General features: G+C 43.4%; 2 protein-coding genes across 4 annotated transcripts; one reads left to right on the top strand and one right to left on the bottom strand.

The window, feature by feature from the left end:
• Positions 1 to 210: 210 nt before the first annotated feature.
• On the bottom strand, positions 211 to 6,674 carry MEIG1 (meiosis/spermiogenesis associated 1). 2 transcript variants are annotated; one of them, XM_063324418.1, is made up of 3 exons: positions 6,564 to 6,674; positions 2,391 to 2,553; positions 211 to 339 (listed from the first exon to the last, which is right to left on the bottom strand). In XM_063324418.1, exons 2-3 carry the CDS (start codon positions 2,526 to 2,528, stop codon positions 211 to 213), a joined length of 267 nt encoding a protein of 88 aa, XP_063180488.1. In that variant the 5' UTR covers positions 2,529 to 2,553; positions 6,564 to 6,674. The 2 variants fall into 2 exon arrangements, with proteins under 2 accessions (XP_063180488.1, XP_063180477.1); XM_063324407.1 differs by lacking the exon at positions 6,564 to 6,674 and having other exon boundaries at positions 2,391 to 2,697.
• Positions 6,675 to 7,184: 510 nt separating this feature from the next.
• On the top strand, positions 7,185 to 21,252 carry DCLRE1C (DNA cross-link repair 1C). Of its 2 annotated transcripts, XM_063323577.1 has the most exons (14): positions 7,185 to 7,342; positions 7,530 to 7,581; positions 9,509 to 9,593; positions 11,989 to 12,048; positions 12,677 to 12,732; positions 13,390 to 13,491; positions 13,744 to 13,816; positions 13,981 to 14,121; positions 14,670 to 14,771; positions 15,783 to 15,919; positions 16,092 to 16,146; positions 17,567 to 17,655; positions 18,499 to 18,599; positions 19,417 to 21,252. In XM_063323577.1, the coding sequence occupies exons 1-14, from the start codon at positions 7,234 to 7,236 to the stop codon at positions 20,385 to 20,387; spliced, it is 2,133 nt and encodes a 710-aa protein (XP_063179647.1). In that variant the 5' UTR covers positions 7,185 to 7,233; the 3' UTR covers positions 20,388 to 21,252. The 2 variants fall into 2 exon arrangements, with proteins under 2 accessions (XP_063179647.1, XP_063179648.1); XM_063323578.1 differs by lacking the exons at positions 7,185 to 7,342; positions 7,530 to 7,581; positions 12,677 to 12,732 and having other exon boundaries at positions 9,506 to 9,593; positions 19,417 to 21,250.
• Positions 21,253 to 22,637: the final 1,385 nt, after the last annotated feature.

Genomic DNA, 22,637 nt, shown 5'->3' on the forward strand with positions numbered 1-22,637 from the left:
ATGAGGGATAATAAGACTTTTGGTTACAGAGGGGAAAAAAAAAATCCTATGTCTATAATTCAAAGCTTCTCTACATTTCCTGTATCCCTCCTTCTATTCAAGAATGACATTGATACTTAAGGTACATCAGATTACACAAATCTCATTTACTTACAGACTCTAACAAAAAGATTTATAAAAAAATACAAACAAATTAGAACAATAACAAAACTAATACACATAAACTTTCACTTTATGGACTTCTTTGTCTTTGCATTCTCTTTGTTTATCGAAATAATTGAACGTATTGTCCCTTCTCTGAAGTTTCTTAATAAATCCAGTTTCTGGCCAACGCTCTACCTGCGAATAGAATAAAATGGATATGCATTCACCTAAGCACGCTCACACTAAATTATGTTTGTGTCTTACATTGCACAGAATGTAGGGTATACTTCCATGGGAAAACCTCATTTCCATCTGAACGCTACTTTGCTATTCATTTGCTTATCTTTTAAAAAAAAGATTAAGAACAATATGTCAGAAACCAGTTTTCTGGTCTAGAATTATGTGATCAGAAGAGTCTGGAAATAAGAATCTAAGAATATTTGATAGACTAATTAAAAAAGTGGACTAGTCAAAGCTTTTAAAATACCTCGCTTAGGAATAAAACATTGATGCTATTCAGTTATCCTGTAAACCGAGAGGCTGAGAAATTCCACTTCTGTAAGACTGACACACACTTAAGGGTTTCTTCTGGATCTTTCCGACCATGAAAAATGTGCTTTTCATTAGCAATTTCATAAAAATAAACAGAATTATATGTATCATAGTCTCAAATACAGCAGGATTGGTCCTGCAGGAAACCAGCACCATCCTGGTGCGCTTTAGTGCTCCACATCGTGAAGCTGTAAACGAAAGGCTTGAGCACTTGTGTGTGTGTTCAACAGCTTTATGGCTTTGGTAGCTATGTGCAGCTTGAACACGTATGACTACTTCTGATCAAACTGAACCTTAAAAATCAGATAATAGAATCTTAATTCTCTTCCAGACAGGGTTGACAATAGGATGTCAAACTGGAGCATTCTCTAATTGAAGAGTCCCAGACTCTTCAGATAGTTTCATCACTTACCTTATTACTTCAGGCATACAGATGAGTTATTTGCATTCTCTGTCTAAACATAACAGCCTTAATACTCATTCCACCTACATTTTAATTGCGTCATTAATAACAACCGCATTATGGAAACGTAATATGGAGTAAACAAGACATTTCAAAATGTGTAAGTTGAAAGAGAATTACTGCCAGATCCTGGCAAGTTTGAACAGAATACACACTCCTTTTACACTGAGTAAGGGATGTTCTTTAACTTTTATCAGTGTTTAATTGTCTATGGTTATGCCCTGCCATAAATCTTAAACAGACTGATCCTACCACACTAATGACAGGATTTCCTTTTGCACAGTTAAAGGAATTTACACTACAGCCTTCACAGTGGTAACCAAACCCACGACAAAAGAATAAACTTCATCTTATTATGCACATCATTATTTGGAGTTAACGGGATGAGGAGTGAGTTTCTTAGGAACATTCTGCTCTTTCCTATGTGTGCAGGAAATTAAGATCTTTCAAAAGTGGATTTTTTCATACTACAAATTGCTGCTTTGGAAGACAAATTACAGAGCTCTAATGAAGATAATATGTTGTTTGCTGTATTAACTTCTTGGTTGCTATTTTGAATCTCAAGTAGCCACTGAATGTCTGGCCATTATTCATTAGCTGATTTGATGTGCTAGGGAGCATTGCTACCAACTGCAGTGAGCAGAGGACCAAGCCCTTGATGTTCTCAGTTGATAAATGCCCGTGTCACAACTCCCTTTACCACAGTTGGCATCAAATATTTCTATTGTGGGCAGTTTCAATAGAAGCCAAGTTCTGAGTGTGCACAAAGTCTGATTATGCTCCCACGCATTTCAACTGTAAAACTGAAGTCGGCAGCAAAGACACAGTACTGTCCCCCTGGACAATGACTGGGTTTCCTGTCAGGTCTATGGGCAGAGTAATGGGGAAACTTCAGAGAGAACTAACTTTGATAAATTCCTGTCCTCAAACACAAATTATTCTTTTAGATACCAGCTGCATCTATTCAAAGAAATCTATAATGCTTATAAATGAGTAAGAGAGAGGGAACAAAAAAACAGGCTGGGCAGTGTTTCTGTTTCACTTCTGTGAAATAAGTTATTCTGCACAGTTAATAATAGCTCAAGAATTCAAGTCAGACTTGAGAGAAAAAAAAACTGTACCAGAAACTAGCCGAAATGAAAGGAAATAAGCAGTACCTCCATTTTTATTTAATCATTTAATATAAGACGGAAGTTTAAAGCAATAACCCTTGCAGAGTTCTAATTCTTACCGTATCAACTTGTTTTACTTGTTTATATTCAACCTCATCTCTGTATCCAGCTTGCTGAAATCTGTATAAGTTCTCTACATCAGCTGACCACTTTTTGGCATCATGTATAGATTTTGGTTTGATGTCAGCTTTAGCCATGACTCCAGAGACTTCAGGCTTTTTCCTGAAATTAGATTTTTGAAAATGAAATAGAGAAGAAAGAAGCAAGCAATTTTGTCAGTGTGAAACAAAATTTAAAAACAAAGGAATTACAGACAGTACAATATTATCTTCTCTTCAAAGTCTGAGGTCAAAAAGGAAAAATGTTATAAGCAGCTGGAATCAAATTAAATGTACTACTTGATCTCAAACAAACCCAACTCACATATACTTCTATATACACCTCTATACCTCGACTTAACCTGCCTAAAATTTGTGCATATTGATGCACTAAAAAAGTACATAAAATACAGCTTTTTTTAAATTTTTTTTTTATTTTATTCCACCTCTCTGCAGTTGCTATCCCTTTGAGGCAGGCAGTTTTTCAGGTTTTTCTTTCTTCCTACTGAAGGGACACTAAACTGGGAACCACGAACTGAAGAGCTGGGCTGTTACTGAAGAGCAGCAAACACTCAGGATGGGAGAGGAATACACTGCCAGTCACATGGCTGCAGTGGAGGTGACAAAGAAGAGGTCTTAAGAAATAAACTGGACGCGATAAGGAGGCGAGGCACACAACCTACCAAAATTCATACTATTCTACCCTTGCTCAATCAAAATCTGCACTGAAAGCCACTGACTTCCTCCTCACACAGAACCCGTTTGCTCAATCTGATGAGAAATAGTAAATAGGTTAATCAACTGCTAAACCTGAACAGAGCAGAACTGGGACAAGATGAAACTTGAACTGTAAAACAAAAAAAGAATAAAATAAGCAATTAAGAAGAAAAAAAATGCAGAGTCAGTAGAAACTCAAAAGTGACGGATTTCAACTATATTTCAAAAAAATATGAATCATTTGAATTCTATCTTATATTTTAATTTCACTGCATTTGCTTTCTTGAGTGTACCTTATTCTGCTACTAAAATAGAACTTTATGTTGCTTCTGCAAGCAAAACACACAGAAGACTATCATGCCTAGCAGATATAATCAGAAATGAGTCCTTTCCTAGTTTTGTTATGTCACCAAGCTTCATAATTAGGAAGGTATCTTCAAGGAAGGAGAAAAAATTTTGGATTTTTAGTGAGAGAATGAACAGTCCCACTCCCTGTGGATAGCGTGCTGTCTCCAAACCCTGTGCACAAAGTAAAATTTTCTTACTCGGCAAGTTCCTGTATCAACTGAGAGCATGAAAAGTTGAATGCTGATGTCTTATCAAAAGCACTAACTTAGTCAGTTAGAAAGGCAGAGAAGGAGAAAAAAAATATCGTACCACAGCATACAAATCTTTGGGAAAACGATATCAAGGATTATCGTTATCATAATGCGGAAATAGCAGAAGTCTGCATCTCTGTCGTCTAACTGTATGAGAGCCATTAGCACACAAAGGAAGGGCCTCTCATCTCTTACTGCACGCACTTCATTAAAGATCAATAAAAATATGCACAAGGGCTCTTTTCTGGCAACAGTAAACTATTTCTTGCAGTTCAGTACTCCAGACATTCTTTTACCAGGCTCTGCAGCATTCTGTAAGTGAAGGCAGCAATTTACTAAAAAAAGAAGAAAAAAAAGTAATTTTCCCACCCAGTTATGAGGTGTAACATACAAATTAACATGATAAGTATATATCCTTATTCTAAATATTTAGTGTTCTCTTTGAGATATTTATCTCGACGCTTTTTTTTCTCACTTGTAAAGGGCTCTTCTCTAGTATCTACAGAAATTTTCATGCCCTGTAAATGCTCATCAATGTTTGATGAGAACTGTTGTCAACCTGGAACTTCAGATGGTCAATGCTATTAGCAATAACATTAGATCTTAATAAATGCTACACTATAATGAATTTAAGTGTCTTATGATAACTTACATGTTATTAGTGTTAAGTACTTCTTTATGGGAGGTACTGAATTAATCTAATGAATGGGCTTCTTCAAGGCATCTAGATATGCCTGGCACTTCCTGAGTCACCATTAATTCAGATGGCCTGTCCACAGGTGTTCCTGCTCAAAAAAATTTGTATAAAGGTCTCATATTTAAAGTGCCAGCTTGGTGACTTCAAATAACAAAAGCGCGATCCTAATATTTTTAGGCTGCTAATTAAGGCCTTTAAAAATTGTACTCTTTGTCTATTGTAGTGCCTCTGAGTTCCAGGCGTAGGGCTGGTTTCATTGTACATGAGCACGAGATAAGCTGTACTCCAGACAGCCTGTAATTCAGGGAAAAGACGAAAGACAGCAGACAGATATAGGCAAACGAAAGAATGCAAGAGAAGGTAAGAAAATATTCAGCATAATACTGACACTTTTTATTTAAAGGGAGTTGTTGAACAGTGAAGTGGATTTTGCTAAGACGACAACATTTAGCTACTCTTAATTTTGTCATATACCTCTGTTTTGGCGTTGGGAACATATTTTTTTAATGTCAATCATAGCACAATTTCTATGGAATCCTAGCTAGCCTGGGCTTGTATATGGTAGTTTCCTTAATGCTTATACAAGTTGTAAGGGTATGTGAGAGGAGAGTGTCTGCTCCATTAAGGGCATCTGGTCAAGGACCTTATTCAATGCAACAAGAGATAAAAAGAATGGGAAGTAGCCATAAAACAAGAACATACGGGGACACAAACCTGAACAGCAAATTATGAGGGAGGCAATGATGAGAACCAAACCTGTTCAGTCACACTAATTGATGGGAGCATGTGGGACTTTGAAAATGTTTATTCCAGCAAGGTTATCTGATCCAAGACCTTGTCAATTGGGAAAATAAGGGAAAAAGGGGAAACCAGAAACAAAACATACGGAGACACAGACTTGACAAAACAAACATAGAGACCATAACAGGAAACAAACCTCGCCACTCACACTAATTGCTGGGCTATCAAGACACTACAGGCACCACTGCCAGTAAGATCAACCCAGACTTTGCAACTGATAACACTGTAAACCGGTGGGGGGCACCCCAAACTTGGAGGGGTGCGGGAATCAACAGACCTGTACAAACCTGTGAGGGACGTGCAGGGGAAGGGGAGCAGGGAAGAACAAAGATGGGGATAGATAGAAAGGAGTATAGAAGAGGCGGGTCATGTGTAAAACAGGGCCAGTCAGTAGGCTTGTCTGGCTGACCCCTGTGCCTGATCATCAGAGTCTGTCCTACTTTCTTATATCTTATTAAATATTTTCTTAGCTACCTGCGTAATCTCATTCTCTGTCCTGTGCGTGTGTGTGCTGCAAGGAATAAGTGCCAGCTACTGTTGAGACCTCTGTGTGCGTGAGGGAAAACTGGTGCCAGCTGCTGGAGTCAGGCTGGGGGTGCTCCTGGCCCGTGGTGTCAGCTGCAGGAGTGAGTGGGGGCCTTTATGTTCCAGCCACTGGAGCAGGAATGGAGTGTGTCCTGAAAAATCAGCTACTTGGAGAGGGCTGGCATGAGTGAGGGGCTCCATGCCAGCAGTTGGGGAAGGACTGTGGGTCACAGCCTGCGTGCCTGGTACTGGCTGTTGGGGAGGAGGGGGTGAGTGTCTGTATCTTCCTCAGTCCAGGTATACATAGGGTGCATATCCATATTCACTAGCAAATTTTAAGCCGGACTAGCTGGAGAGTAGGGGGAGCCTCAGGTCCAGGTCAGGATATCAAGTGGGCGGGGGGGGCTGTGCTGGTACTTGTGAACAAGGGGACTTGTGAACATGGAGTGCATGAAAGGACGAGCGTGCGAATGCATGCTTGCTATGAGCATCAAGCTGGACTAGTGGGCAAGTAGGGGATCCATGAAGCAGGTAAGGGGGCCTGGGATCTGCGCAGGGGTGCTGGGCAGACAGAGGAGCTGTGCCAATGCTCAAGCAATCCACAAATGTGTGTGCTTGTGAGCCTAGAGAGTGATATGTGTGTGCCTGCACTAGTGAACTTTTATTGCTACCAGCCGAAGAGGAGGAAAGGGACTTGTCTGTGTTTCTTGTGAGTCCTGTATGTAGGTGCTGTTGAAATCAGTGCCTCATCTGTGGCCGTCTGTGTGACCATCCACATCTGTGATACGTGCTCACCTTTGTTACTCATGGAGCCTGCAAACAGGAAAGCGGCAGCTGTGTCCCTCAGCCCAGGCAGAGACCCCCGGGCTGGGCTGCAGTGGCTGAGCAGCAGAGATCCTGGCCCAGAGCAGCTGGAAGAGGTGGCTGCACTTCCTAGATCACTGAACACACATCAGCACTCACAGGACCTATTTGGGAACCTGGAAGAGGCAGTAAGAGATTTCCAATGACTTCCACAGAGCTGCTTGTATTTGCCAAGCTGTTTGGGCAGAGGTCTAGGCCCTGGCCCGAGTCACCACTGTGACTATACCCCTGCCCCGCTCCCACCGCAATAGCCACGACCCGGCCGCCCAGCCCTCAGACGGTCCACCTCGGTGCGAGGGCCGCAAAACGGGGCCTCTTCCAAGGCGGGGGGCGCGGAGGTGGGCGCCGAAGCGCGATGGCGGCGCTCGCTCCTCACAGCGCCAACGGCCGCCAGCGGCCACCGTTGCTAGGCAACCCCTCCACTGCCTCTTTAATCAGACGTTCCCGCCTCTCCCTCCGCGCGTCTGATAGGCCGGCAGGAGGCGGGGCCGCCTCGCGATTGGCTGTGACAGGCCGGGGAGGCGGGGCATCGAGGGGCGGGGCGAGCGTGGCGGAAGCGGCGCGCCGTGCCGTGCCGTGCCGTGCCGTGCCGTCGGCCGCCATGAGCCGGTTCGGGGGTCGCGTGCGCGAGTACCCGGCCGTGTCCATCGACCGCTTCGATCGCGACAACCTGCGCGCGCGCGCCTACTTCCTCTCACACTGCCACAAGGGTGAGCCCCGCCACCCCCCCGTGTCCCCATGGCAACCATCACCCCCCCCCCCCCCCGTGTCCCCATGGCAGCCACCCCCCCCCGTGTCCCCATGGCAACCGCCACCCCTCCCCGTGTCCCCATGGCAACCATCAACCCCCCCCCCGTGTCCCCTTCCCCTCATGATGGCCGTCCCCTCTTTCCCCAGATCACATGAAGGGGCTGCGGGCGCCTGCCCTGAAGCGGAGGCTGGAGGGCAGGTAGGGGCCTGGGGCGGGGCTGCCTGAGGGGGAGAGGGGCCGGGAGGGCCCGCACCGCCCGGCTGCGACGCTGCGGCCCGGCCTCAGCGGATGCCGGGCCGGCCCGAGCCGGGAGGCCTGAGGAGGAGGCGGCTGGGTCAAAGCAAAGGGTGAGCAAAATGGCGTAAGGAAGCTGTTCATAGAGTCACGGAATCAGACTGGTTCGGGTTGGAAGGGACCTTAAAGATCATCTAGTTCCACCCCCCTGCCTTGGGCAGGGACACCTCCCACTAGACCAGGCTGCTCAAAGCCCCATCCAGCCTGGCCTTGAACACCTCCAGGGATGGGGCAGCCACAGCTTCTCTGGACAACCTGTGCCAGTGCCTCACCACCCTCACAGTAAAGAATTTCTTCCTTATGTCCTACATAAACCTACCCTCTTTCAGTTTTTGTTGTGTCACTGCAGGCCCTGTAAAAATTCTGTCCCCATCTTTCTTACAAGCCCCCTTTAAGTACTGAAAGGCTGCAGTAAGGTCTCCCCGGAGCCTTCTCCACACTGAACAATCCAAACTCTCTCAGCCTGTCCTCACAGCAGAGGGTCTCCAGCCCTCTGAGCATCTCTCTGACCTCTTCTGGACCCGATCCAACAGGTCCATGTCCTTCCTGTGCTGAGGGCTCCAGAGCTGGAGGCAGCACTGCAGGTGGGGTCTCACCAGAGCAGAGTAAAGGGGCAGAATCCCCCCCTCGCCCTGCTGGCCACGCTGCTGGGATGCAGCCCAGGATGTGGTTGGTCTCTGGGGCTGTGAGCCCACGTTGCCGGGTCATGTCCAGGTTTTCATCCACCAGTACCTCCAAGTCCTTCTTGTCAGGGCCACTCTCAATCCCTTCATCCCACAATCTGTATTGATACTGAGGATTGCCCCGACTCAGGCGCACTTGGCCTTGTTGACCATCATGAGGATCCTTGCTGCTGTTATTCCCTGGAAGTTTGTTGGTGTGTGGAGACAGCACTGTGCCTGTGCTGTGAAGGAGGCCAGCTGCACTCAGAGGTGTATGAGCAAGCAGGTGGTCAGCAGTTTGAGGGAGACAGTCATTGCCCTCTGGTCAGCACTTGTGAGACTTTGTCTGGAGTACTGAATTCAGTCCTGGGATCTCCTGGACAAAAAACAGTGTCGGTGTTTTGGAGCGGGACCACCAAACTGGTCTGGGGCTGGAGCACATGATATGCAAGGAGAGGCCGAGACCTGGATGTCTTCAGCCTTAAGAGTAGGTGACATCTGTGTATTGCTGTTTGCAGGTAGGGGTAGAGACAATGGAGCCAGGCTTTTCAGAGGTGCATAATGAAAGGGCAAGGGACAGCTTTTCTTTTTCACCATGAGGATGGTCAAACATGGGAATGGGCCCAGGAAGGTTGTGGGACAGTTCCTAGACACCGTTCAATTTATTAGAGTGGATGTTGCATCTCATCAGATATGAGCAGAGAATCTTTCTTTGCCTGTTGGGTCTCTGTGCACTGTGCTAAAGCTAGAGCTTTATAAGGAACTATTCTGTGTTCTGCTGAATGCCTGTTCCAGAAAAAGCACGCACGGCTGAAACAGACCTTGGTGGGTATCAAAATAAGCAAAGATAGGTGTACATACAACCGTGTGCCACACACTTTATTTATTTCTGCACAAAAGTACTCATGCACGGGCATACCTATGTTAAGTCTTCGGGTTTGTTGCGTTGAAGAAAATCCTACTCAACAAAGTGGAGTAACTCACCTTGATCCCACTTCTCGTTGGTGCAAAACTGCTCCTGCAGGCTTACTGCTCTGCAGGTCTCCTCAGATGAGAGAGGGGTCTGAGCGCGTGTTTTGATGTTCTAGGTGGCAGATGCTGATGCATTGTTGGATTGTTCCCTGCCTCTACTTTGAAAAACACTCATCTGTGTTTTTGTCTCCTCACAGCTTGAAAGTTAAATTATACTGCTCACCAGTAACAAAGGAACTGCTGCTGACTAGCTGGAAATACAAGTTTTGGGAGAATCACATTGTGAGTTTTTGTTTATTTTTAAATGATCGCTTTCTGAACAGTGATTCTAGGGAAGAAGCAGCTTCCCCTCCTCAGAAATATCTAAATGTTGGTGTTAAGATAGTGTTTCAGGGCTCAAGTACCTGCATCAGTATGCGTTCCCTTGGTGCCTGCTATGGCATCAGTTTATTATTGGTTACTGTTTAATCTTATTTTTCTCTCCACAAAATTTATACTTTTCTCTCAACTTCAGCTTTAAATGTCCTCCATCTGTACATTGATCATTTCTATCGCTCCTTCATTTCCTTACCTTGCTCATATCTCTTTGCTCCTGTCCTTACTTAATTTCCCTTTTGCTTCATTTAAAGTCTCTATTGCTTGGAGTACGTATAATCTTGTAGTTGTATTGTCTTCTTTTTGCTTTTTGGAAAATGGACTATCTCTAACATGAAAATGTTTTAGTGATGTAAAATCACCGCAGAAATTAATTAGTTTACTTGATTTCCGCTATTTGGAGCCAAAATTCATGTGATGAGTAGTCATGTATAGGTTTGACTTGTAGTTATTTATTTCCTTCCCTTTGCAGATGCGGGCTTTGAAATTGAACATGTTTCTTTTCCCATCTTACTGTGTGTACATACAGCATCACGTAGTGTAAGGATTTTGCTGTATCCCCCAAGCAAGGACAGGAGAGTTTTCTAGTCAAGTGGAAGCTGAAGAAGGACTTCAGGCAAGCTGAAATTTGTTTCCTTGGGGGAGTTACAGCTCAGAGTTTCCTTAAATAGGTTGTAAGTGTGGGTCTTAAGCTCCATGTCCAAAGAAACTCATACGAGTGGGACCTAGGAGGTAATTCTGGGTAAGAGAAAAAAAAAGTAGGTGACTTTTCTGTTCAAGGTCCTAGTTTAGTTGTGAAGCTGAGGGAGAAGATAACCAGCTTTATATGAAGCCTCAAGAACCAGAAAGATGTAATGATTTGGAGTGTGAATATGATTCAGGGCTCTGTAAAAAGGACTCTGAACATCCTTAGGCATGTTTGATGTGTGAAGGCGCACAGTGTGCATAGGTGACAATTTTTCTAAGCCTATAATCTTCTTGAACTAGCAAAAATAAAATGAAGCGGGTTTGTGGTGGGTTTTTTGGTGGTGTTGGTTGTTTTTCTTATTTTTAAGCTTGTGTCCATTTGCTTCCAGTATCCCTTGAGGTTAACCTAGAAGAAGAGGTCCCTTGAGGGGAGATATCTGTAATCTATTAGGAGTTTGTATGAGCAGTAAAAGGAAAGTGGGCAGTGCTGGTCTTGACATCCCTGTTTGAGAAAATCTTAATCTGGGAAGAGATGCCAGAGGTACAATTAAAAAAATACATAGATGTTTGCAGCTGCTGCTCCCAGGAGTGACTGCTGGTAGTGGCATGAGCTGCACAGGCCCTAAATCAGACAGTAGCTGTTGGATATTCACAAGCTTTGTCTTACAATAAATAAGCTTTCTACTTGTAGTGTGACTGGGAAATGAATTAACAGCTGATTTGATATTCACCAGACTGAAAGAAGCAATTGTGATGTCGGCTTCCAGACAAATGTTTTTATAATTCCAATCTGACCTTTTTTTGTACATACGGCACGAGACTGTTTGAATCTGCTGCTGGCTTTAACATTTAAACGGTCAAAGAAGAGGGGAGAACTCTGCTGGTGATGTTATCATTTATGGCTGTGAAGCTAAACTGTGACTGTCAGTGAAGAATTCTTCAGGCAGTGTAGATCTAAAACCTGACAACTGTTTCACTTCAGTAGGAAATTTGAGAATTATGGAGAAATATCGAGCATGCAGAATTTAGATCAGCCTCTTGAGTTTATTCATCTTCAGAAATTGTAGATGATAAAATTAGTATTGATGTTTAAAAAATCAGCTCTTGCTAGTGGCTTGAATTCTTAGTATAAAATACTTTTTGGCGCACGTATCTGTGTTTTGGAGCAAGCTCTGAGTTTGACTGAAGTTGTGTTTTCTGATGGAGAAGCCAAATGTTACCACCTTTGTGAGAGCACCAGCTGAATGCATCTTGTGGAGCTGCCCAGAAATTTGCGATGCAGTGTCTTGTGAATCCCAAGGTGCTGAGAGCGTATGATCCAGCCAGAGAAACCAGAGCTGTGGCTGTTAGAAGTCCAAGACATTCTAACTTTTTTTAGGCATGCACACCTTGATTGAGATATCTCCATTTCATTTTTAGAAAACTTTTAGAAAACTTTTTTTTTTCCCCACTGGAAATGAAATTCATTACATGCTACGTGAAAATGAGCTTAATTTTACAGGCTTAGCATTAGCCGCAGTGGGTGCTAAAGATGTCTATATCGTGAGTAATTAGCCATAAGCATGAAACAAAATGTTCAGTAAATCCTGCAATGCATTTATTCATTTTGTTACAGGTTGCATTGGAAGTTGAAACTCCGACTCAGATTTCTTTAGTAGATGAAACATCTGGTGAGGTAAGTCACCAAAAAAAGTTAATGTATTTGTAACAAGCAGTAATACTCTTTAAACGAGCATGAGAAACAGATCTTACCTGTAACATCCCAAGCGGACAAGCTAGTTTTAAAATGTATGTTCCCCTTCTCTCCAAGATGTGCAGCCACATGAATTCTTCTTCCCCGCTTTGTTGTTATTATCATAGCATTTCTTAGGTAATGTCTTTCCACGGTATTAGTGGTCTCCTACTTACCTATTGCTCATGTGATGTTTTCACCTTGTATTTCCTGTATTTATTTTAACAAGCTTTAAGTGCAGGACTTAAAGGTCTGGTAGAGCATCTCCAGGCAAAGCATATTCTAGGATGTTTCCGTGATGCTTCTTCACCAGGGAACAAGGATGTAGGACTGTCTTCTGGCTGAGTGGCTTTCATGAGCACCACACAATATTCAGTCATCTCTTCAGGCATGACAGGATGGTCGTTGCTCTTCAGGGCTTGTTGAAATGTGAAGAGACTCTCTCTTCATTCAAAAGCAATGCTAAATGCTGCAAGAGGCTGTGGGGAATAATGCGCTGCTTTCACTTTGTCAATGAAAGTACCGTCAGTACTTGTAACAGTGTGAAAATAATGCTAACAATTTCTTCCAGAAAGAAGATATAGAGGTGACGCTTCTACCAGCTGGTCACTGTCCAGGATCAGTCATGTATGTCCTTTCAGTACTCTAAATGTCTCTGCTGAGAAATTTGTCCTATAGAGTTCTCACTAAGTACTGGTGCTTTTTGTGATTATTTTTTTTCCTAACTAGAAAAAGCTGGTAAATTTAAAATTCTTACTTGGAGATAATACTGTTGTGGCCCACCAGCTTCGGTCAAGGTGGAAAACCACTGTACTCTCTGGAATCTGTCCAGACAGAAGTTGTTACCTTGGTGGGGCAGATTACTTTTTCCCATGCCTATGAATAACAGCTTTCTTGATTTCAACTGTACTTAAAAATGACATACAAACCTGTCATTGAAAATACATCCCCCATTAAGTATGACATTAAAAAGAAGGTGCTCAGCTTCCTGGTACAGATGCCTAATTAGATTAATTTGACTGCAACAGACAGCTGGGCTGCCCTCACAGAGTCTGTCAGGCTTTTGTCTTCAACTCTGACCAGCCTTGGCGTAGGTTATTTTCCAGACACACTGAGTCTGAATTATTGGGTTTATCTGAAATTACTCTAAAACCAAAGTGAGCCCAGTATTTCCATTACATCTTACATTAGTTACATAGACTGCTCTAAGCAAGGTAACAAATCAACACCTGGTGTTTAATGCTTTATATTTTTGAGTTTGACCAAAGTTGTTTCTGTTTGTAGGTTTTTGTTTGAAGGTGAAAGCGGCACTGTGCTCTATACAGGGGATTTCAGGCTTGCAAAAGGAGAAGCAGCCAGAATGGAGCTTTTGCATTCAGGGACCAGGTAAGGCTTCAGCTGTTCGTAGGATTTAGAAAGAATAAAAGATCACACAGGCATGGAGAATTCAGGAATAATGTGCTCTTTTTTTCCTCATTTTTTATTACGGATTATTTGCAGTAAGGCAATACTGCAGTTACAAGCCCCCTTTGACTTGCTCTTTGTAATAAAGAGGAAGAACTACCTCCTTTTGAAGAGAAAGGAAATGGTATATCTTAGTACTGTGCTGCTCACTCTGATACCACATTTCTCTTTCAGAGTAAAAGACATCCAGAGTGTGTATCTGGACACCACTTTTTGCGATCCTAAATTTTATCATATACCAAGCCGGGTAAGTCTGAATAAGCTGTGAGAGGAAAGGTCCTAAAGCCACTAATTAATTAACCACCCCTTTGTTGGGTAGGTCCTGCAAGGCAATGCCATTTTGCATTACCAAATCACAACGCTTTGGAAGTATCTTCACAGACAATTCCCAACGTTTTCTAAACTTTTCAGGAGGAATGTTTAAATGGGATCTTGGAGTTAGTGCGCAGCTGGACCTCGCTGAGTCGCTATCATGTTGTGTGGCTGAATTGCAAAGCTGCTTACGGATATGAATATTTATTCATAAACCTCAGTGAGGAACTTGGAATCAAGGTAACGTTTCGGTAATTGCTGCTTTAGAATAGATCCTCAGGAATGACTGTGGCCAGTCACCGCGCTGGAAGTGGCTGTTCAGAGGACTGCTCTGTGTGAAAGATGTGCGTGCTTTCATTAACTTCACGTAAAAAAGCTACAGTTGTGCTCAAAACGAGTTAACTAGTTGATTTCAGTCTGGAACATCTGGGCTCTCCAGGGAGAAGTTAATCTCCAGATTTCAAGCTCATTGTTTACCTCTCTCCCTTTTACCTTGTGAATGATAAAAGCCTTCTCATTTACTTATGACATTAGTAGTTAACAGATCTATTCTGACTTCCTTTGATGAATATTCATCCCTCTTCAGCACAGGAGGTATGTTCTGCTTGTTCTAGATGTCCAAGTTACTTTTGGTGAACACTTCTCTGCTTGGACATCATTAGTGGGTAGTAATTGTCTAAATGCCTGCCAGCATTTGTTGTGAGCAGAACCACATCCGTATAGTTGCTCCAGCTTCAGTCTGGCAAACACCTTAAGCTAATTACGAGTAAACTGTGCCTTTCTCTTAGGTGCATGTGAACAAACTTGATATGTTCAGAAACATGCCAGAAATCCTCTACCATGTTACTACCGATCGACACACGCAAATTCACGCCTGTCGACATCCTCGGGTGTGTATCAGCAAAGCTTCTGCTACCTTCGCTGTGAAAGGCTGGTTATAGGTGCTAGCATTTTGGTCATAGAATCACAGAATGGTTTGGGTTGGAAGGGACCTTAAAGATCACCTAGTTCCACCCCTCTGCCATGGGCAGGGACATCTCCCACTAGACCAGGCTGCTCAAAGCCCCATCCAGCCTGGCCTTGAACACCTCCAGGGATGGGGCAGCCACAGCCTCTCTGGGCAATATGTGCCAGTGCCTCACCACCCTTACAGTAAGGAATTTCTTCCTAATATCTCATCTAAATCTCCCCTCTTTCAGTTTAAAATCGTTACCCATCGTCCTATTGCTCCACTCCCTGATCAAGAGTCCCTCCCCATCTCTCCAGTAGCCCCTTTAGGGACTGGGAGGGGCTCTAAGGTCTCCCTGGAGCCTTCTCTTCTCCAGGCTGAACAACCCCAACTTTCTCAGCCTGGTCCTTTTGTGCTAATGAAGACTTGGGCCAAATGGTGGCTTAATGCAAAGGAGAGTGAGAACTTCAGTTAGTTAGTGGGTTGATGTTTTTTATTAAAAAAGAAAAAAAAATATATTAGCTGATGCTAGAAATAGTTTCTTTGTATTTGAAACTTGAAAATTGTAATGTTAAATGAAGTGAGACAAGCTGTGCATTAGATCAGTCAAGTATTATCCACGTAAATATATCAAAGGCAACTTGTACGGTGTCTCCTGCACCCGTGCGTGCACTGTGTGCTTGTAGTGTATGCCCTTCCCTTTCCGCCATGTCTGTTGAGCCAAAGACTCCAACTCGGGGGAGTGCAGGTAGAACTGAAGGTGGCATGAGACACTGGTCTCTGGGATTGATTTACTTTGTCAGCTGCACTATGGAAGCAAGATGCAACAGCAAAGAGAGTTTCAAGGGAGCTGGAAGTGAGATGAAAATTTGGTGTGGCTAGATACTATGTTGCTCAGTTTCTGGGGGGAAAAAGGTCAGGATTACACTTAATTTTATATCGCATCTGACAGGATGATGACTGCTTTCGGGGAAACAGGCTGCCCTGTGGGGTGACTTGCCAAAATGGAACTCCCTTGCACATAATCAGCATCAAACCTTCCACTATGTGGTTTGGAGAAAGGATCAAGAAAACCAATGTAATAGTGAGGTGAGCATTTGGGCCATGCAGAAACCTGTTGTTTCAGGTGTGTATCTTGCCTAACGCTGGTGGAACTGAATCTCACAATAGACTTCTTAAGAGCAGGTTATGCTTGCCTGTTGACTGAGGATGAAGAGCAGTTACCTAATTCTTGTGCCTCCTCTTTTTTTTTTTTTTTTAGGACTGGGGAGAGTACATACAGAGCTTGCTTCTCTTTCCACTCTTCATACAGCGAGGTTTGTATACTTGTAGTCCTGAGTATACATTGATTTAAAAAAAAAAATAATTATTTTGGAGTGAATGACGTGACTTGTCACAATTAACAAAATCTTTTCAATAATAAGACATAATGGGGTAGGAAGTTCTGGATGCTGAAGACAGAAGTTTGTTTTAGCATAGCTGCAGAAGAGCATGTTGAGGTAGGGCAGGATTAAAAGCCTATTTTTTTATTCTCGAAGTATAGGTCACTGCTATGGTTGTTTTGACTGCCTTTCTATTTTAGATTATTCTGTAACTATGCAGTGCTTAAAGCTTGGAATTTTGGTTTGCAATACATTGTTTATCTGCTGTGACTCAGTTTTGGGTGGGTTTGCCTTCTTTTCCCTGCCCACACATTTAAACAGAATTTTCTCACATTTTAGCTGCCGCTGTCACTCCTCTTTCTGTGTTAAAGACTAAAAGGAAATTGTTCATGGCAGCGTCCTCTCCAGAATCACACGCTTTCATTTAATATGACACGATCCAGTTCTTAAAATACTTCTATCTCCTAAGAAACTGAACTGGAACTGGATCAGTGCTAACAATTAACCTGTCACAAAGCTGTGCACATACAAAATGGAGATTACTCAGAACCCTAGGAAGATGGTCCTGGTTTTAAAATCCTGTTTAAATTTTAATTTGCCCTGCCATGCAGAATTTTAAACGGAGGTACTAGCATAGTACATCCAGCGTGGCAGCTTGGCTGGCAGACTGTGGGGGGTGATACGTTGTCACAGCCTCATACCTTCACCTTCAAAAATAGATGCATCCTACTGGTTTGTATAGATAGGAGTGTCATCTGCAAACTTGGAAGTGTTTTCAGTGCTCAGCACTGATAAAGCCTCGGCTGGAGTGGAGTGTCCCAAACCAAACATAATTCTTCAAGACATTTACTGTCTGGAGAGCATCTACAAGAGAGTAAGGCTTGGAAAAAGTGACGTGTTTTGTGATAATGGGCTTTTATAGTGGACCGAAGGGAGACTTTGGGACCAGTCTTTGAGGAAGGGAACGCCCGATCTGCACAACTAGGGACTTGAAATCCAGTAAGAAAAATGGAGTTCTGAAAAGACGTACGGCAGTAAGGACAGCGAAGCGCTGGATCACACTGCCTAGGAACAGGTCTGTCTAGCCTTTCCTTTCAGAGATAGCGATGGCCTGCGTAATAGTTGATAACTGCAGCGAGGTGGTTGGGTGAGGCTGCGTTCTCAGCATCCCTTCAGACCTGTTTTGTTGTTAGAGAGCCATCCGCTTGGATAGAGTTTTGGCTCATGGGTCATGCTGGTCTCCACATGAGACAACTGGTAGTTATTTGTTGTGGGTGTGCTTTGATCAGTGCTGCCAGTAAGTGAAATTATTAACTGTTGATGTAACTTGGTAAACTGCTTCTTTTCAATTTAGATTAAGGATTTCCTGAGCTATATCCGTCCTGTGAATGTGTATCCCAATGTACTGCCAGTGGGTGGGACAGAAGACAAAGTTCTGGAAATGTAAGTGACAGGTGGCTGCTCAATGGTGGTGATCTAATCTCTGCTCTTGTAAGAACTCCCCTCCTGAACTCCCCTCCTCACAAGCAGGCCGCTGCCTTTTGCTTTTGTCTGATAATTCAGATTTATTTTTTTTCTATATTCAGTCCAGCAAATTTGAGCTTTCAGAAGAACACTTGCCTGTGGTGCTAAGTCCGAAAGTTTCTATTCTATGCACTACTTATATCTATGTATAGCGGCTTTTCTGCTGTTAAACTCCGAGTGGGATCTGAATTCATCTCACTTTATTCTGTGACCGATTTCTATTTGTCATTGCTACTTCTTGGAAGTTTCTTTTAAAGAGGGTTTCTCTGGGGACTTGAACTCCTGGCTTCTGTTGAGCATCACAGAGACCTGTACTTGTCTGCTGCTCAGATGATGGCGCTTCAGAAAGCGCTCTTAGGGGCCAGGAGAGCAGTGGTGTCAGCAGTCTGAACAAAACGAGGACTCGTTTCTTTCCTCCTTCTTCTTTTCCTCCTTAATAAGAAAGGAGAAACAATTATTGAATAAAACTAAAGTTAGATTTTGAACCTCTGATCTTGTCTTCGCTAAGCAAGGGACTAAAAGTTTCTAAATGGTGTACATGTTTTAAGGTACCTACAAAGAAATGACAGATTTCTACCTTTAAGCTGCCTAAGCTCACCAATGAATTAAGAACTTTCCCTAGCTATTGCTGCCTTTAACACTTTTGCTGCAGTGCTTGTGAAAGGCATGAGGCAGCATACTTAGATTGTTAAAAGATTTATGTTTGGTCCTGAAAGTGTCTACTGAGTTCTAAATATTAATCACTTTCCTCATTCATCTCAGATTAAAGCCATTATGCAGGTCATACAGGAGAAACATGGAACCCAGGTACAAGCCCTTAGGAACACTGAAGAGAGCCCACAAGAGAGACTCATCTGATACAGGTAAAGGTTCTGCTGGTGCTGCTGTGCCTGAAATGAAAGTCTGAGACGAAGCAGAGGTGCCGAAAACCATGGCGCTCACCGTAGGCTGTGTTCAAAGCAACATTGGAAAGGAGAAATATAAATTAAATGCACTTGGGTTTTAGGAGGGTGAGAGCGCACTAACTCTGTAAAGTCACACTTACTTGCGATCTTAAAACGTACTTAATGCTTAACAGCCCTTTAAGTTTCTGGAAGAGTTCCATTCCACAGTCCTAGACCATCCCACCTAAAGCTGTTTCTAACGGAACTTTATTCTATCACCTCCTGTGTTGTGGGGGACAGAGTGCTGTATCAGTGGAATTGCTCCCCTTTATTATCTCACGCTGCTGGCTTTTTAGCACCTAGCAGCTTTTTAAATTTATGATGGTAAGCGGATGCTGTACATAGCCTCTGGAATGCCGCTTGGGAACTAGCAGACAACTTTGGGCCCGCTGCATTCTCTTTGGCTGTTTCTGAAGTGCCAAGTACGCGAGGGTGATGTAATCCTGGCAAAACACATCGGGGGTCTGAATAAATGTGGCTGCCCGGGCTACATCTGATCTGCCGTAGCTTATATGGAAGATGGCAGCCAGCAGCTTTCCTCGTAAGGCGCTGTGCTAGGCAGGGCAAGGCAAACACTGTCAATAATGCCCTGCTAAGTCTCCATCTGGGTTCAATAACTTTTTCCTCTCTTCATACTAAATGAATTTTAATAAAAACTTTGTTCTCAACTGAATTTTACCAGAGATCTGAACTTTTCTCAGTTGGTTTTTTTTTTTCCACATTCTTTCCTTGGCAGATGAAGATGATCTCTTTGATACAGAATTAACTTCTGCAAGGCCTAAGATTCCAAAACAGCAGAGAGAAGAGAGCAGGCACTGCAGCACAGGACAATCTCAAAGTGCCGAAGGGAAGATTAAGGAGAGCACAGAAAGTTACAAAGCGACCACAACTTACACCTCCCTTGAGGTAGACTTCGTGGACTGTGAGGAATCAAATGATGATGATGAAGATGACGAAGAAGAAGAAGCTGAAAAAAATACAGTTCAAGTTCTTTCCCATGAGCCAGATGCCACTTCCACATCAAATTTCAATGGAGTAACTAGTGACCAGCAGGAGTCTAATGCCGATGTCCCTCGCTGGGATGCATTTTTCAAGTGCAACAAACTGGAAGAAAGCTCTGAAAATGAGGACAACGTCCCATCTTCAGCAGATGCCGGGGGATCCCAGTCACTCTTCAGTGATTCGGATGGAGTAAGCGACTCAACACACATCTCCTCCCAAAATTCTTCTCAGTCGACGCACATATCGGAGCAGGGGAGCCAGGGCTGGGACAGCCAAACAGACACAGTACTCATTACCTCCCAGGAGAGAAACGCCTTGGACTTAAGCAGCTTCGGCAAAGGTGGGAGCAGAGCAGGTGTTCCTGTATTGCAGGAGACTGGCAAAGACAGTCAACCTGACAGCAGCAGGTGGAAGCCACTGGGTCAGAACAGATCTTGTGCCTACGATGTTGGCTGTGACTTGGAAAGCAAAGACTGTGAGAAAGCTGCAGAAGCTGGCACTGCTCACGTTCAAGATGTGCTGGTGGAAACAGGCGACAACTCCAGGACTCCTGATCTAGAACTGAGGAGGGACTCCCAGAGCTCCTCCGACTTCGAAATTCCCTTGACTCCTGACGCTGAAGTGCCTCAGCCAGATAAACTGCACTATTTGTATAAGAAGCTAGCAGCAGGTGAAAATATACTCAATGAGAAAAAAGTCTCCTGAAAACAGGAATAACAAATACCAAAATTTGTTTATTAAACCCCAAATTAGTTTGCTCTTTAGTGCTGATTGCTATCTGCATCTATGCTAATTGATGCTTTTTTCAGAAACAACTTACTGTCATGAACAGGCATTTGCAGCCTGTGTAACGTTATTGTTCCTTCCATGAAATACTAAAAGGGAAGTATTCCTAGGAGGGACTGTAAAAGCCTTCTGCCTCCCCAGGCTCAGTTCTCCAGGCCTGTAAATAGACAAAAAATGGACCAAACAAAACTAAGGGTAGAAACACTAAATTTCTTTTAGTGTTTATCATGAGCTCTAAGAGTTTGCCTTTGATATAGATGTGATCTCAGGTTTTAACAAAGTAATACATTTTTAACTGTGTGGAGGAACAAGACATCTTCTAGGAAAAACCATGCGAACAATGCAATAATTTCACTGCGACTTTAATCCTGAGTTTTCACTGCAGTGTTTTTTAAAAACAACTGCCGAACAGACTAGAGAAATACTACCCAGCAGAAAAGGCCCTGGGGGTGCTGGTGGACGGCCAGCTTAACATGAGCCAGCAGTGTGCCCAGGTGTCCAAGGCGGCCAACAGCATTCTGGCTCGTATCAGGAATAGCGTGGCCAGCAGGAGCAGGGAAGTGATGGTGCCTCTGTACTCGGCACTGGTGAGGCCTCACCTCGAGTGCTGTGTTCAGTTCTGGGCCCCTCTGTACAAGAGGGACATGGAAGTGCTGGAGCGTGTCCAGAGGAGAGCTACCAGGCTGGTGAGGGGTTTGGAGACCAGGTCATATGAGGAGAGGCTGAGGGAGCTGGGCATGTTTAGCTTGGAGAAGAGGAGGCTGAGGGGAGACCTCATTGCCCTCCACAACTCCCTGAAAGGAGGTTGGAGAGAGGTGGGTGTTGTCCTCTTCTCCCAGGTGAATAATGACAGGACCAGAGGAAATGGTCTGAAGTTGTGGCAGGGGAGGTTTAGAGTAGATATTAGGAAGAATGGCTTTACTGACAGAGTGGTCAGTAAGTCAGGCACTGGAACAGCCTGCCCAGGGAGGGGGTTGAGTCACCATCCCTGGAGGTGTTTAAGAAACGTCTAGATGTGATGCTTCAGGCCGTGCTCTAGTGGCAGAGATTGTAGGGCTTTGGGTTTTTTTGTGTGTGTGTATGGTTGGACTCAATGATCTCAAAGGTCCTTTCCAACCATGAAGATTCTATGATTCTATGACAATATATTTTTTTTAAAAAATCAAATTGTTCTTTTCCAGCAATTTCTGTTTACACTGAGTGAGCATTGTCATCCAATTTTAACTCTTGAATGAGGTACTATACACCATTGTCTATGGTTTAAATCTAACTCATTGCAAGCAACTTGTCACCAGCTCCTCCGTGTTTTGTTTTGTTCTGAATTGTTTTTCAGAACTACTTAAAAATAAAATCCTGTGGCGTGTAGCCTGCCTTGGAGGCTAAGTCACACCAACAGAAGCTAACCTGTTAACCTGGACAGGCCACTATATTACTCAAGACTCTTATATTTCCAAATTTCACCTCCTCTGCAACATTCTGTTGACTTCCCTGAGTTCAGACAAGTTTAGATTTCTTTTTTAAATCAAAACAATGGATTCTCCATGCTCGTGTGCTGTCATAACTTCCCCTTTGCCAAAATTCTTAGCTTCTAAAATGGGAATGTGATTCACATTTTTGCTAAATAGCAGTCCCTACAAAAATGCCTCAGCAGACGTCATCTAAAAATCCATGCCGTCTCCCATCCACTTGGTCTTCAGACCTAAAGAATTAAACAGATTTTTAGTATGACAGCTCTCCCTTCTCTGTACATCGTCAGTCTTTCTGCCATCGTTCACAATATGTGAATGATAAACCAGCCCGCATTCTGCTATTGGGAACAGTGGCAGGAAGGGGAGAAAAAAACGAAAAAAAATATTGCTATCATGTATGTATGGTTTTAAGGATATTCAAGTCCATTTATTTCTCCACTGTCACCTTGCCCACTCCGTTCCTGGGATTTGTTAACATACTTTCCAAATGAGGTCTACCAATTTTTTATTTTTTTTTTTAAACAAGCTTGAGCAAGCAGAATTGCCGTTGTAACTACCTCTGTGAATAAAGTCATACAGAGCAAACCTTTCTTCTGTTGGCTTGTTTCCTTAACTGTAAAATACATTTAAGTTCAGGGCTGAGTTTACAGTGTGCTTAAATATACAGGAACCCAGTCCGCTTTAGACAAGTCAGTAGCAT

This window comes from Chroicocephalus ridibundus, chromosome 1 (assembly GCF_963924245.1).
Source record: "Chroicocephalus ridibundus chromosome 1, bChrRid1.1, whole genome shotgun sequence".
Taxonomy (NCBI): Eukaryota; Metazoa; Chordata; class Aves; order Charadriiformes; family Laridae; genus Chroicocephalus; species Chroicocephalus ridibundus.